Genomic DNA, 16,710 nt, shown 5'->3' on the forward strand with positions numbered 1-16,710 from the left:
TTTGGATGCAATACATTAAATCCAGGACTTTAGCTTTTGACTTTTACTGTTGGAGCATGCAATTGTAATTCTGGTGTTTACTGATAGTTCATTTTTACAACTGTCTCCTTTGTTATCACTTAATAATGTGCTTTACAGTGCTGGAGCCTTTTTATGTTGGCCATCCTTTATCTGCACCCTGTCAGAGCCCTGATACAGCTGCTCTGAGGGAGACAGCAAATAACTCTTGCTTTTCCAAGCCTTTCTGTGCTTCTGGAGAGCACCACAGCTCCTGGCCCTTCAGCTGGGAGCACTTGGGCAGGCCCAGCCCTTCCTCAACCTCTTGGCAGCTGGGAGGTTCCCGCTTGGAATGGTCTGATCCTTTGGAATGCTGGCTGGAGCTGTGCCCCCTCCCTTTACAGGGCATGGTGTCACAGTGTCTGGCTGGTGGGAGCAGCACAAACCCCCTGGGGGTTTCGATCAGCTCCTGGGCTGGTTGGATGGGGCAGGATTTTTAAAATATTTTAATATTTACTGTATTTTAGTGTCATATTGTTTAGAAAAATATGAGACCCCACCAGGAGTATGGTGTCCATCTCTGGGGTACTCAGCACAGGAAGGATGTGGAGCTGCTGGAGTGAGTCCAGGAGGCCATGGAGATGCTCCAAGGGCTGGAGCCCCTCTACTCTGGAGCCAGGCTGGGAGAGCTGGGGGGGTTCACCTGGAGAAGAGAAGGATCCAGGGAAACCTGAGAGCCCCTTCCAGGGCCTAAAGGGGCTCCAGGAGAGCTGGAGAGGGATTTTGGAGAAGGGCCTGGAGGGACAGGACAAGAGAGAATGGCTTCCCACTGCCAGAGGGCAGGGTTAGATGGGATATTGGGAAGAAATTCTTCCCTGTGAGGGTGGGGAGGCCCTGACCCAGGTTGCCCAGAGAAGCTGTGGCTGCTCCTGGATCCCTGGAAGTGTCCAAGGCCAGGTTGGACGGGACTTGGAGCAACCTGGGCTGGTGGAAGGTGTCCCTGCCCATGGCAGAGGATGGAACAAGATGAGCTTTACATCCCTTCTAGCCCAAACCATTCTGTAATTCCACATGTCTAATGTCTACAGAGCTGTTCCTCTCAGCTCCACCCAGGAGCACCAAGGCTTTTCCATGTTTGGACACCAGAACCGTGGGAGATTCCCATCATATGCCACCCCCTGAGGAGCCAACAGTGCCTGGCTCCTTCCCCTAATGAGACTGTTAATTACCCAGAGATGAACGGGTTAAGCCCTTTTCTTTGGAACTGTTCAGGGTGTCAGTGCCTGGGGGCTGAGGGGTCTCTCTGAGGATGGTGGGACTGCCCTGGGCGATCCATGGGCAAGCCCAGAGCCTGGCCCAGCCCTCAGGAAAAGGGTGTTGAGAGGGGAAAATGCTGTGTGGCAGCAAGGAGAGAGGAGCTGGGAGTTCAGGAGTGATGCTGAACCTGCGCAGAGGGGTGGGATAGAGGGGAAGGTGCTGTTCTGTCTTCCCTTGTCCCCATCCCAGTGTGTTTTTAATTGTTGGTACATCAACTTAATGTCTCCCAAGGCTCATCTCTCCTGCCTGTGTGGGCCATGGCTCCATGCTCTCCCTGTCTCTGCCCTCAAGCACATTGGATTTTCTTCCCCTGAGCTGCTGAATTTTTCCTAATATCCAACATGAACCATCCTTGGCTGAACAGTCACATTTTTTTAGGTGACCTGAGTTCCTCCTTGTTGTTCCAATAATAAACTACCAGCAGCCTGTCAGAAATCCCTCACAAATTTTGAGGGGTCAAATTGTCATGGCTGGCAAGTGGCCAATGCAACAGGAAGAAGTGATGTTGCTGGCTAATGGGAAAACATTGTAATGCTGAGATCTCAGTGTAAAAATATTGTGTGGCTTTGAATGCTGAGGGGCCTCTCCCAAATGATTGGAAGTGGGTTTTGAAGCATGAAATGAGTTTTGAAGCGTGGATGCTGAAAAAGGGGTGAGAGGGGGCCTGGGTGGGGATAAAAAACCCTGCAAACCATCCTGGAAATTTTCCAAGCTGGTTTTTGGGTTTGCTTTGGTTTTCTATCCCCTTCCAAAAACATGAGAAAGCCCCTTCCCTCCTGCACATCCTAATCCTAACCCTTTAGTAGGTATGAGGGTACAATCAACTTCCTACACCCACATATGACACTTCTACTGCCCGTCCCAGGAGCAAGTAAGTCAAGGTTGCAGCAAAACATAAACATAAATAGTTATTGTGGCCTAAGTGTGGATAGTGTAAGTATTGTAAATTAAACCCTACCTGTTTCACAACAAAAAGGCTTTGAATTGATGTTTTTTATTTCAAAGATTTAGTATTCTCAGCCCTGAAAACGTTTCTCAGGGAAATCTGTCAACCATTGCACACCTAATTAGCAGCTTTATAAATAAAACAGGAACTATGACTGTAAGAGGAAGTGGAGAGTTAATTATTTGCTTTGTGGTGTGAACTACAAAACATGAATGTGAAATAACATCCAGATCTGCGGCAAACATTTGACTGACTGTCCTTTGCCACCTTCCCTTTTCACGGCATTTCAATCCTTTTTAGTCAGTCTGGGTTTAAATATGAGCAAAAACTTCATATAAAATTAGGAAAAAAGAAGAGGAGCCAGTGGGACTCTGAATTTCAGGTCCACAAATTTGGGGGTGATGAGAGCAGTGGGAAGCAAGGGCTGTGTTGGATCCAGAACTGTTTGTTCATTTGTTTTTCTCTTTCAGGTTGATTACTCACAAAGTTTCCTGAATATTAAAATTCAGAAACGATGACTCCAAAGAAATCTTCTGTCCTTGGTCTCAATGGGTCTTGATTTCATGCTATTTATCTGTGCGAGGATAATTATAAATTGATTCTTTTTCAGAATATAATTTAATGGGTATTCAGTTGCTGCCAACACAATATTGGAGTAACAGCATCATTCTTGTGTTTAAAGCCATAAAGCTCTCTGGGTGTCTGTGTTTGCATGTAACAATATTAAGCTGGCACTGTTCATGTTGCCATGAAGACACTGTCAAATAAGTTCTGTTTACATTTGCAGCTCAGCTTTGTTTTCCTTCCTGAGTCTGAAAAAACAGCTTTTACTGGTTTTAATCTATATTTATTTCATGAGTTCTTTCAGTTTTAAGATTTTTTTTTCCTCATTGTCTTTTTCTTTTTTTTTTTCCCTAATAAAACGAGGCTCTGTCTTGGTGCGTTATAGCCCAGAGCTAGGGGGGTGAATAAAATAATAATAAAAAAGACTTCAAAGAGTTGTTTAATCGTTTGTTGTATACCTTAAGGTTCTAATGGGTGTCTGTGTGTCACTGTTGTTGCAGTTAACTCCAGTTGGAACCACCATCTTCACAGGATTTTCTGGAAACAATGGTGCTACTGACATTGATGATGGTCCCAATGGCCAGATAGAATATGTCATCCAGTACAATCCTAATGACAAGGTAAATCCATTGAGGGCTTTTTTCTCCAGCTGTGTGTATATTTATTTTTATATATATATATATATGAAGAAGCTGTGACTGCCCCATCCCTGGAAGTGTCCAAGGCCAGGTTGGACAGGGCTTGGAGCAGCCTGGGCCAGTGGAAGGTGTCCCTGCCCATGGCAGGAGGTGGAACTGGGTGTTCTTACAGGTCCATTCCAACCCAAACCATTCTGGGATTCTGTGATTAATAACCCCCTGCCTGCTCCAGTGTTGTTCACACACTTCACCTTGGCTTTGGAGGCATTTTCAGGTAGCTGGATTCACTCCTCCACATCTACACCTGATAGATTCACAGCTAAGGTGTTCATAGGCATGGCTAAATTACTCTCAAAAGAGACCTTCTGACTTTCCTCACAAAGTCATTTATATTTAAAGATCACTGTTGTGGTTTTTTAAAAAGGGTTATATATTATTAAAATGAAACTCTAGTGATCCTTACCATTGCAAACACATGATTTTAGAGCAAACAGTTTAAAGGTACTAAAATAAATTCTCTTTAGGGTTAGATGGGGGAATTTCTCCATTAGAACAAGGTCTTGAACGTGAGTGATTTCTGTGAAGTGTCCAAATGCATCTTTGGAGCAAATTGGAAGTAATTTTAGCAATGCTCCTTTGCAAACCCCGGGCTGTGAGCTCAGTTGTGGTGGATCAGCTGGTGGGGGAGTTTGTTCAGCAGCCTAACCTGGTTTTTTAGCCAGGGCACAGATGTTGAAGTGTGTATGTGGGGGTGAAATAGAGTGCATAGATTTGGTAACCTCTCACTGAAATTCCCTGCTTTTCCTGAGGGGGAATTGGAGCAGAAAAGGTTTTGTGGGAAAACAGCAACCTGGTTTCCAGTTGGGTTAGAAACGCAGGCACACAGCTTGGGATTCAGCTGGCACCATCAAAGCTGTGCACCCAGAAAGGCTTCAGTCCTGTTCCCACTGAATTCAACACAAATTGAAATATCTACAATTGCAGTTGTTGCCTATACTTTGTGGGAGGTAGAAGTGTGTGGAACAGTGACAGTATCAGGGAATAATTCACTGAGAACTAATGATGGGAGACCCTTCTTTTTTACTTTTCGCTGGGGTGGTTGTTGATCTTTGCATACTGACATGCTGAGGTGCAATATTTACTTATTATATCTGCATGTTTGGAGGACAAAGGTGGTTCCTTGGAAAGCTTTGCAGCATCTTAAGCCATAATCTTGTCTGGGAAAAACTGGGAAAGAGGCAGTGTCTTTTGTCCAAAGGTAGAATTGGGATGTTAGGTTTTTGGGAGATGGGGAATTTTCTGGTTTTATATGTTGTGTATATTTGGAATTCTTTTGGGGTTTAAAAGTTTGCAGTCATTTTCAGAGACTCAATTGACTTCACAGACTTGAGCAGTCTCTCAAGTTCTGACACTTCCTGCAGTGAGACAGCCTGGTCTAGTTGGTGACCCTGCCCACGGCAGGAGGGTTGGACTAGATGGCCTTTAAGGTCCCTTCCAACCCAAACTATTTTATGATTCTACTTAAAAGAGTAAAATTTGTAGTACATGTCACCCTGTAAGCTGTTCTTTGTACTGGTGTTATGTATGACTGAAGTATTTATTCCCTAAGCTTTTATAAAGAAAGGGAAGGGTTTTCTGTGGAAATAGTGAGCACTAAAATGTTCTGTCAACATCATCTTTTAACTGTTTGCATGACAGAAGTGTTGACGTGACTAAAAAACCAATCCATAAATGCTGTTCCACTACCACAAATATTTGAAAAGTAAATAGAAGACAGGGAGGATTGAAAGGAATGCACAAGTAGTTTCAAATTTGCAAAGAAAATCCCCAAACAAGCTTTGAGTTCTTCTCCACTCTTCTGTATTACCCTTAACTTACAATACCAAAGAAAACCAGCTCAAATAATCTCTTTTAGTAAAGACTGTGATGAAGATGTTTGCACTGAGAAAATACTTCTTCCATGAAATGCCTCTTCCAGATAACTTTGAAAATGGAAAGTGTTTTAAAATAGTGAAACATTTTAGCATGCCTTGACTATGTTTGTGTACTAAAAACAATTAAAACTATTTTTAAAACGTATTTCTATTAAGATGTATTGAGCCACAGTGAAGTAGAAGAACTGCTTTCTATTTAAGTTACTATTAAGTCCTAGCACTGCATTGAACAAAGGCATCCTGGGAAATCATTCTGAAAGCATCTCCTTGAAATAAAGATGCTTTATTGCATCTTTGCTGTACTATTTTGTATCCCAGATTAAATAAATCTGCTGCTTTCATCTGTTGATATGTGCACAACATTGCATTTGGAGCGCGTGCAAGGCAGACATGACTTATCATCGTGCTGAGCTGCTTCATCTCTGCTGTCAACTTGCCAGAAAGTTCCTGTGTAATACATGCTGAAAGTGGATTTTTCTTCCTTAAACTGGGAAAAACCAGGCTCCAGAATGCAGCTTAGTGCAAAACATCTCTACTTGCTGCTGCTTGTTGTGGGATGAAGTTGCCCACGGTGTTGTTTGACACCAGTGAGACCATTCCCTGCCTTAGAAAAGCAGGCTGATTGTAGCTCATAAACATGGACTTGTTAGGGGAGGAAAAGGCCTTTAAGATCATCAGGTCCATTGGACTCAGTGATCCCTGTGGGTCTCTTCCAACTTAAAATATTCTGTGAAATTCTGTGGACCATCAACCCAGCACCACCAGCATAACTTTCATTGGAGACTAATGCAGGCATTTGGAAAAGAAAGCCCAACCTATAAAAACAAGAGGTGTTATTCTAGAAATTCAATTTAGCTTTATTATTTTTTGTGTTTAATTGGGAAGATATAGAAAAGCCAGGGAGAAAAATCAATGCCAGATGTACTTGCTGTAGGGCTGGGCTCTAGCTGTCATGTAAAGGAATGCCATAAAACTTCTCCTGGCTGTTACAAGCTAAGGATTAAGTCACTTCACTTGCCAAAAACATTCTGTCTCCTGATGCAAAGTGAGGGCTCTATTTATACCTGAGGGTTATTATTACAAATGTATCCTGAAAACTAGTTCTGGACTCCCTCCCTGCTTGCTGATTTTATGGAGATCTGTTGTATTGTGTTTGCTGAGGATTCTAAATGTTTTGAGATAATCTGGAATTAGGGAATGTGCATAATGCTGTTGCATTACTCTCTGGGGGGTAATTTGATTTGTGTTTTCCTGGTGGCTTAACCCATTTTATAATTTGCTGGCCCGTGGTCAAAACTATGGGCCAACAAGGGTTTTAAGTTATGGAGACTCTTGTGCGGAAGCATTTTGTTGTCTCTGTTTTGAAATGAGAGGAGAACCGGGTTTATTCTCTTGGAGAGAGCAGTTGACAAAGCAATGTCTTGATATTCCTGACTTCCAGACTGCTCATTTCCATATTAGAGGGAAATCCAACTGAATTGTTTCAGTTGGAAAAGATTTCCAAGATCACCCAAGTTCAGCATTCCCTCAGCACTGCCAAGGTCACCACTAATCCATGTCCCCAAGTGCCACATCCACACATCCTGTGAGGCCCTCCAGGGCTGGGGACTCCAAACCTCCCTGGGCAGCCCCTGCCAAGGCCTGACCACCCTTTCCAGCAACAAATTCCTCCTCCTGCCCAACCTGAGCCTCCCCTGGCACAGCTGGAGGCCGTTCCCTCTCCTCCTGTCCCTTGTTCCCTGGCAGCAGAGCCCGACCCCCCCCGGCTCCCCCCTCCTGTCAGGGACTTGCAGAGCCAGAAGGTCCCCCCTGAGCCTCCTTTTCTCCAGGCTGAGCCCCCCCAGCTCCCTCAGCCGCTCCTGCTGCTCCAGCCCCTTCCCCAGCTCCGTTCCCTTCCCTGCACACAGTCCAGCTTTTAGTTTTCTTGGAGCTTCATTACAGTTTGGGTTGAAGAAGAAATAAATGGTGTTTGCAGAGGGATCGGGGTTGAGCTGATGTGGTACCTTCAAACTTACAGCTGGAAGCTCAGCTTTGAATCACCCCTGAACGATTGCATTTCAGTGCTGAGTTTGGAGTAAAAGGAGACTCCAGGTACAGGCAGTTTGGGAAGAGGTCAAATGTTGCATAAGAATAAGAATCAGGCTGCCCTGGAAGTGTCCAAGGCCAGGTTGGACAGGGCTTGGAGCAACCTGGGCTAGTGGAAGGTGTCTCTGCCCATGGCAGGGGGTGGAACAAGGTGAGCTTTCAGATCCTTCCAACCCAAACCATTCCATGATTCTATGGTTCCTACTTTACCTCAGTATAAATGACATCATTGATTTCTTTCCCCTCAGTAGGAACTGTGTATGTTTTATCCCACAAGATGAGTCCCAAACTCGGATATAAACAAGCAGTTATTTAGCAGAGTCTGGGAGGTACTTCCCAATCCTGTTTTCCTGCACACCACAGACACCTGCAGCATGGTGAATTTAACCAGCAGTCCCATTTATCTGCTGAAAAACAAGCTGCAATTTTAGCAATTGTTTGGACTCTGAAAGGCCCTGTTTGTGTGATCTAAGGAAAGACTGGTACCGTGTCCCTCTGCCTGCTTTCTGTGCAGAGAACTGGGAATATTGCATTGCTACTGCCTGTTCAACATACCTAAATGTTGCCTGTGTTCTAATGTTAAATGGGCACACAGAAGGATTTTTTTGATGTGATTAATTTGATAGAATTGGAACTGGATCTCAGGTCAGAAACCTGTGTATCCTGCAGTGCCCTGCTGCTACTGGTGCCCCAACTTTGTAACCTGAGTCTGTGTAAGCAAATCCACAGGACAAATTGGATTTCACCTGGTTTGGCACCCTGATCTACCCTGAAATCTGAATTTACTGGTGTATGAACATATGCATGAACTGGCGTCTGAGTGTGTGCCTGGTGCTCTCTGTGTGTTTCCCACTTCATTGCCCTCATGAAAGCCAGAATAAAGAGCAGATTAGTACAATAATGTGGATTTCTCAATCTCCAATACTTGATAATTTCTTCCGAACACACCACTGCAAATTCAGGCTGGTAAATGGGAAAGAAGCAGAATAGTCAGACTTCAGTTTGTGGTTGGAAGTAGCAATGGATATGTAAAGAATCCAAGAGAATTCTGTTATGTACAGATAATTTCTTGTGGGGTTCTTATGGAATAAATTGGTGGGGAGAAAACTTAGAAAACTTTGAAATCTCTGATCTGAAGAGCAGATGCAGTCTTGGAATGGCAGCCAATGGATCATCCCATTGCAGCCCATCTAAAACCCATTTCAAGTGTGAAGCATGTTCAGCTTTATCAGATTGTTTTCTCTTTTGCAGGCTTCCAACAGGACCTTTGATATTCCTCTCACTTTGTCCGGAGCAGTAGTTCTACGGGAAAGACTAAATTATGAAGAAAAGACTCGTTATTTTGTCATTGTTCAAGCAAATGTGAGTATAAATCTCTTAAAGGCCGTTTCTGCCACTGATTTAGGTGGGTTTTTAGTTTCCTTTCCAAGCAAAGGCAAAGCCTTGCTGAAATATCAGGTCTGATAAATCCTCTTCTCCTGAAGATCTAATTTAAGATTTATCTGGGCTGCTGAAAGCTCAGACATATTATTACTGGTTAAAAAAGCCTGCTCAGTGTGTGTGACAAGCCAACCTTTTTGGCACAAGGAGCAAGTTGCAAATTTGCAGTGCAGCCCATGCAGAAAAGTGCAGTCTGGTGGCACTAAGTGTTCATTTTCTAACAAATCTGGCAATGCTAATTTGAGCTTAAAGGAGTATAATGGATACAATTTCCTTGTATCCTTCAGGTTTGAAATGCATTTTGCTCTAAAGAGGTGATTTTTCCTTCAAGTCATATCACAAGTGTGCAGAGAGGTTTTTCCAGAGTGGCTGGCAGTGGATAATACGCGGAGAAGGAAAGTGATGTTTAAACTATATCTCAGATATCTGTCATCAGAGAAGTTTTTTGGTGCCCTTGAGGGCTGTGGAAGCTTTTTTCCCTTGTTGTCCTTCTGATAACGGCTGTAAATGAAAACTTCTCCTTTGTTGTTTACCCTGTTGTGATACGACCTCGTTCGAGGGAAATGAGGCAGCTGGAGATATCTCACTCCCGAATCCTCACGTTTGGGGTTCTGTCATCTCCCCGACACAGAAGCACAGATACATTTCACAGTCTGTTTTCTTACATATTTTGTGGCATGTTCAGCATTCTGCCAACAGAAGACATGCTGTGGGGCTGGCTCAGTGCTTCCTGAGCTTCTGCCCTGCTCAGGAGAGACCCCCCTGCAGAGCTGCTCCAGCCCTGGGAACAGCCCAGCAAGGACATGGAGCTGCTGGAGCCAGTCCAGAGGAGGCCCCAAGAGGATCCGAGGGCTGGAGCAGCTCTGCTGGGAGGAAAGGCTGGGAGAGTTGGGGTTGTTCAACCTGGAGAGGAGAAGATTTGGGGTGACCCAAATGTGACCTTCCAGGGCCTGAAGGGGCCGACAGGAAAGATGGAGGGAGACTATTGACAAGGACCTGGAGTGTCAGGACAATGGGGAATGGCTTCCCACTGCCAGAGGGCAGGGTTAGATGGGATATTAGGAAGGAATTCCTCCCTGTGAGGGTGGGGAGGCCCTGGCCCAGGTTGCCCAGAGAAGCTGTGGCTACCCCTGGATCCCTGGAAGTGTCCAAGGCCAGGTTGGACGGGACTTGGAGCAATCTGGACTAGTGGGAGGTGTCCCTGCCCATGGCAGGGGGTGGGGATGGCTGAGCTTTCAGGTCCCTTCCAACCCAGACTGTTCTGTGATTATAAAACACCACAGGATGCATTTCATTCCCTCTGTTGTCTGTGGTGTGCAATCACACTTCTGCTCCACTGGTCACAGTATCAGCAGTTTGTTGTTCTTGCATCTCGAAGATACTGCATGGAATTAATTCCTCTGGAGCTGCTTTGTTCCAGTATCACTCAAAAGCACATACTGAGGGAATGTAAGGAAAGTTTAGCTGAGGAAGGCTGCTCCTTGTGGCTGGAATTGTTTTTTATCACTGACCTTGAAGAAAGCTGAATGCAGAAATTCCCATATTTACTATAAATGTGAAGCTGTTCCAAGAAGTTCCAAAATATGTATCCCATCTGATTTAGAGCAATGACCTATTCCTTTTATACAGTTATTAATTAATAATTATTTTTGCCATATTAAATGGCATAAATACAGAAAGAAATTAATTAAAAATTCCTTTTTTTTCTTTTCTGTTAATGTTATATTAGAATAGGAGGGCAAGACTCAGCTAATGGCCCATATTTCCTTAAGTCTGTAAAGAAAAGCTGATGCAACAGTCCCTCCATGAAAATGGAAATATTTTGACTGATTAAAATAAAAAAATAATGGCTAGTCATGCTGTCCTCTCTCTGTGATAACAAAAGAAGAAAGAAGAGGTGCTCTTACTACTGTGCACATCATTCGGTGTGTAAAATTAATGTGGGTGGTTCCCACAATTCAGGAACTTTCAGGCTTTATTCTGTGCCATCTAGAAAGAAAAGAAAGGAGACAGTAGAGAAGTTGCAATAGTCAGTAGTGTCTTGTGTACCTAAAGAATAAAAAAATTAAAAATAAGCCAAAACATGCTAACAGAGATGAGAACCTGCCATGCAGTGTGGAGATCTTTTGGGAGATGCAGCATTGGAGCTGCTTTATTGTGGACAGAAGTGTTCTTGAACCTTTTAAATCATAAGCAGTATAACTCATTCTGTGGGCAAATCAGCTTTCCACAGTTTTTACAGTTTGGAGATCTTGGGTCAATCCCATACCTGTCCTCTGGCTGGTTTTCTGGGGAAGGAGGAAAGGGAGAGAGGTGCTAAATCTTTCTTAAATTGAGGTGGATTGAGCATTACAGTCCATGACAGATGAACCCCAAAATCATGGACTAAACGAAGTCATTGCTGGAGTCAAGGGCTAATGAAATCAAGGGACATTGCAGTGGGATGCTCTGAGGGTAAAGAATGATATCTGTGTGTATAAACAAGGCAGCAAAGGTGGTGGGGATTAATTGGGATGTATTCATTGGGATGTATTAGGAAGTGTGGGACCTGGGCACGACGTAGACAGTATAGAAAAAGGATGGATATTGTCCTGCTTTCAGCTGAGACAGAGTGAATTCTCTTCCTACTGCAGGACTGTGGTGTGAATTTAGGATGAGAGCAGTGTTGGGGACACGGGGATGGGTCAGGAGGTGCTCACTCAAGTCAAGGAGTTCTCAACAAAGAAGCTGGGGGCACAAGAAGCTGGGAGGGGGCAGTTGGGACAGCTGATCCAAACTGGCCCAGGGGATATTCCAGAACATGTGACATCCCGCTGAACAATAAAGGGGGGGGCATTTGGCTGGGAGGTGGCAGCTGAGCATCTGTCTGTGGGTGGTGAGCAGTTGTGTTGTGCATCAATTGTGTGTTCTTTTATCACCATTATTATTATTTCCCCTTCCTTTTCTGTCCCATTAAATTGTCTTTAACCTCAGCCCCTGAGTTTTACCTTGTTTACTGCTCATCTCCCTCATCCCCCTGGTGCTGTGGGGTTCAGCTGCCTGCTGGGTAAAACCCCATAATTTTACATTATCAGTAAGGCACGAGGGGCTTTTTATCTTCTACAAATTTGCTGCATTTTTGTGGATTTTGTACTCCAGATTTCCCAGCCTCTGTTATTTTGAGTGACAGCTGTCTTGCAGTATTTCTTAACTTTTCCCTCCTAGTTGTATTCCCGAGCCTCTGAGGCTGAAGTTCCTGTAATTAGCAGGAATGTGGATAACTGTGTTTTGTCCTTAGCTTTGCTTCAAACTTCTTAGTAGGTGCTGACTTCAGAAAGTCTCCCCATTTGCTCCACAGGACCGAGCCCAAAATCTGAATGAGAGAAGGACAAGTACAACCACCCTGACAGTGGATGTGCTGGATGGGGACGATTTGGGACCAATGTTTCTCCCCTGTGTCCTGGTGAACAACACCCGTGACTGCAGACCCCTCACCTACCAAGCCAGCCTGCCTGAACTCACTGATCCTGTAAGTCCTCTGGAGTTTTGGCAAGTTTGATGTGTTTGTTTTGCAAGCAACTGCCCTCTGTTTCTGTGGACACAATTAAGAACTGTGATAGGAAGGTCCTGTGTGCTTTAGGCTGCCTTTTGTGTGTTAAGCAAAAGAAAACCAGGGTAAGATCCACATGGTGAAATCCCAGCTTTGATCCAGTGGCAAACTAATCCCTCAGTGCATAGGCTGAGTCTCACTGAAATTTGGTAAATTGTGGAATTGCTTTTCCTGATCTGTCTGTGTTTCACTCTCTGAATATCCCAAAGAAGCACTTCTGGGAAGGGACTTGACATGTTATTCCATGCAGGGTTGTTATAAACCTTAGGAGAAATATTTTTTTTTTGGAAGAGGAAGCATTAGTCACTCGTCCCTGGGAAGATTTTTTGGGTTTGTGGTCAGGTTTTGATCAAGAGGCACTGAAGAGCAGTGGGGGTTTATCTCATGTAGGTGCTTTTACTAAGTGTGTATGTTGGTATATCCATAAATAGGGATAAAGGTGAGTGTAAGGCTCATTTCATGCTCAGAGTGCACAGTGAATCACCAAATGAGGTGAGAACTTGATCATTTCTTGGTGCAAGACAGTGCTGGCACCCTTTCCCTCCAGGTTATGATGGAGATATGCATCTCTGTTGGGGGGGGCAACAGAAAGAGGAATTTCTCAATTGATGTATGACCTTTGTTTAAGAATAGAAAAAGGAAGAACCAGTTGAATCATGAGGTATTACCCCCCCTGGTTAACTTGGACATTAAGATGGCATTAAAATAATGTTAAACATGGACATTCAGGTCATGACTTGGCTCGTTGCAGGACACACTCTCTGTCCTGCTTCCTCCAGCCAGGAGACAGGGGAGGTTGAGGCTGTAAGTGTGGAGGTTCCTGCTGTTCCCTGCCTTGTCTGTCTTGCTGTCCTGTGCCTCGTAGTCTTTTCCCATCCCACACATTCCAGTGTCTTGCTTTGTCTGGCCCCAGGGGTCCTGCTGCAGTTGTACCTGAGCTGGGTCAAGGGAAGGGGAGAGAGGATCCATATTTAATCTTGGAGCATTGGTTTACACATCCTTCACACACACCTTGGCACTTGATTAGTCTTTATAACTGCATTTTACTTTAAGTTGATTTTACTTCTTTAAATTCTGCGTTACCTTGGTTTGGGCTTAGTGGCCTCACAGGGGTTCCAGAGCACCCAGATTATGGAGGATGACCAGGATGACCCCATCTTGCCTGCACAGATCTGCTCCAGTTCCCAGTACAGGGGCAGGTGAGGCAGGAATCATTACTAACTAGTGTTTGGCCATTCCCTTCTCTTTTTTTATCTGGTTGTAATGCAAACCACACAGTTTTGGGGCCACTGTGCTCTCAGATGAGGGCAGTGCAGCTCTGTCCCCGTTCCTGTCCTTGCTCAGGCACGTGTGCTCCACTGGAAGACACAGTGTCTGCCAGAGCTTGGAAAAATCTGCCCTGTGATGTAGGTGCAGAGTTACAAAATATTTTCATTTACCTCCCTAAGCTGCAGTCAGTTCAGGTTCTGTTCAGCTTCTTTTGTTTGCTTTCTGGCTTTTTTTTTGCATCGAACTGCACTGTGAGAAATGTGATCTCTGAAACGAGAACCTGGTTCTGGTGATAAACTCTGAACTTTCTGCTGTTTATCTGCTTGCAGAAATTTTGATAAACCAAACTGGAAGAACTTATACATTGGTGCCTCAAACATCTACTTGACTTTTAAGTGATAATTCCTTTAGAAGATACGGATGGTACCTAAAAAGATTCAACTAGGAAACACCTGTATTACATTTATCCTTTATTTTATCTTTTTATGTGTTATATTTATTCTTTATTAACCTACTGTTAAGCTACTACATAGCTACCATTACCCTACTCCATAGGCTAAAGGACTTTTTTTAGTTTAACATCATCCTTTTGTTTTTTTCTTTTTTAATTTTCTTTTTAATTTTGAAATGAACATGAGAAGGAATATTAATGAATCTAAAGCAAAGTTGAAGTATGAATTATTCAGAAGCAATAGCTTGAAAGAGAAGTCCTGCTTTGCAGGGCAAGATGTCTACTCAGCTGACCCCTGAAGGATTTAGTGTAGGTGGGAAGAGTCATATTTTGGCTCAGTCTTGCACAATTCCTTCTCTGCAGTTGGCATCTATCCATGAATTTACTGAGGTGTTTCCACTCCAAGCTGCTTTCCCTTGGACCCAGAGCAGTTGGATCCATTGGCAAGGAAGAATCCATACAGTGTCTGCTTTGTTTATGGTCTTGGGCTGAGCTGGAAGAAACCAGTGATGGAGGAAAAACTACTTCACAAATTCCCAAACCAGGAAAGGAAATAAATCTCCTGACTTCTGAGTCCTGTAATAATCATTGCCAAAATTACCCTGCAAAAAAAGATACCAAAGCCCATTCTAAGACAGCATTGTTTGAAGTTCTGCCTCATAAAGTCAGAGGCTTTGCATATGTGTTATTTCCTTTAGAGGATTGCAAGAAAGTTTCCAAGAATAGCCGTGTTGTTTGTTGATTGGGTTTTTTGTTGTTGTTATTGTCATGACATAGTTTTATATTTAAATTATATTTGGGAATTAATTTTTTCCTCCTTTTGTATCAGGAAGACTTGAATGAATTAGCATTTGTTATGGGGACATGGAAGCCATCAAGTGGAGTTACAAGGTAGAACCTCATGAATATCTCACAGCCTTGGAAAGACAATTTCTCCTCCCTCCTTCCCCTTCAGTCTGTTCCTGTCACACGTGCTTTGGGAAGGTTTCCTCCCTTTCTGTACTTGGTATCTTCCATCATCATGCAAAGAAGAAAAGCCAGTTAGCAGCAAAATATAGATGAGGTTTGATTAATTGATTGCTGGCCTGGTTTTGTGAGGCTGTGCTCCAGTGTCATGTTCCAGGGGGTAATTCCCACTCTTATACTCCAGGACACCTTTGAGCCTGGCTTTGTCCTCAGGCAGGACTCAGCCTCTCAACAACTCAGCACTGGGAGTTGTTGCTTGTCCCTGCACTGCTGATGGATCCTTCTACGTGGAAAACATTTGGTTTTGTACTAATTATCCTCAGAATCCTCAGGAGCTGTGTCAGCAGGGACCTTCCCAGGTCTGTGGGCTCAGCTGCCCTCACGGAGAAGGGTCTGAGCAGGGCCCTGAGAGATGAAAGGCTTAAACCAAAAAGAGCTTAAAAAGTTCTCGAAGGACAGTGCAGTTGAGGGGGGTGAAAAAAGACACTGAAGAGCAGAAATTGCCCCTAGAAGCCCTCAGGTTTTTATTAGAGAGAAAGACCTCTCTGGTTCCATCAGTTTGGATTCAGGAGGAGAAAACTGCATTTCTTGGAGGTGGTGTTGTAATCCTGCTGGATGAGGCTGGTGTTGGGAACACAGGACACTTCCTAAGTATCCAGGTTTAATCAGCTTTGTACAAATCACTTTTATGCTTATTATTGAGAGCTAATTAACACTGCAGAGGATGGGCTGGTTTTTGGGTTCCTCTGGCCTCGAAGATGACAAGCACTTACCAATTCTTCCCAACTGAATTCTCTTGCAGCTCCTTGTACAAATCCCAATTCCATCCAAACACAAAACCTCCTGGAAGTTTTCTCACAGAGACACATTGACATCAAACTTGCAGTAGCTCAAGTGATGTCTAAAACCTCTAGAAACAGCATCTCCCCATCTTAGTTCTAGTGGCAGGTATTAGTCAGAGGGTGAAGTCCATCATCATGTTCTGGGTTTTCTCTGGTGGTTTTTTAATCAATTTATTTATTTCATTATTCCTGGGAGAAATCCCTGCCCAGAGAAGACATTTGATCCAGGGATCTACCACACAAACTAACAACAAATACCTTCCTGAGGTGTGTGGGGCACTTGCTAGTTCACCTTGAGCTCCCCATACAGCTGCCAAGGAAGATTTTGGGGGCACTGCAACACACAGTCTTCATAATTTGGCCTGTTAAAACTTTACTCTGAGTTGAAGTGGGTATGTGTGATTAAATCAGCTTTGATAAAAGCTTTCAACAAATAAGAAATGCCTCTTTCACCTGCATGAAGGGTAAAATCCCACAGAGTAAGTGGGGTTTTCCTTGCTGACTTTTAAGCCTGACTGCTTAAAGTCAAACCCATGGGAGTGAATTGACCCCTAACGACAGTCAAATTGCAGAAAAACAAAATTTCAGCTCAGACTGCCAGTTTTCCTTGCCAAAGCTTTTCTTTTTCTTGGTTAGATGTGGTACATTTAAAACTGCAAATGTTCATGGTTA

General features: G+C 43.9%; 1 protein-coding gene across 3 annotated transcripts in view; it reads left to right on the forward strand.

Annotated features, from left to right (window-relative positions):
• Nucleotides 1-16,710, forward strand: part of PCDH15 (protocadherin related 15) — a 692,202-nt gene that overhangs the window by 475,502 nt on the left and 199,990 nt on the right. For all 3 annotated transcript variants that reach the window (XM_039384770.1, XM_039384768.1, XM_039384769.1), the window contains 3 exons: nucleotides 3,325-3,444; nucleotides 8,733-8,843; nucleotides 12,259-12,429. In XM_039384770.1, the coding sequence (XP_039240704.1) occupies nucleotides 3,325-3,444; nucleotides 8,733-8,843; nucleotides 12,259-12,429 (402 nt within the window). The remainder of the gene's footprint in view (nucleotides 1-3,324; nucleotides 3,445-8,732; nucleotides 8,844-12,258; nucleotides 12,430-16,710) is intronic.

This window comes from Pipra filicauda, unplaced genomic scaffold (assembly GCF_003945595.2).
Source record: "Pipra filicauda isolate LSUMZ 115617 unplaced genomic scaffold, ASM394559v2 scaffold371_size1224239_pilon, whole genome shotgun sequence".
NCBI lineage: Eukaryota > Metazoa > Chordata > Aves > Passeriformes > Pipridae > Pipra > Pipra filicauda.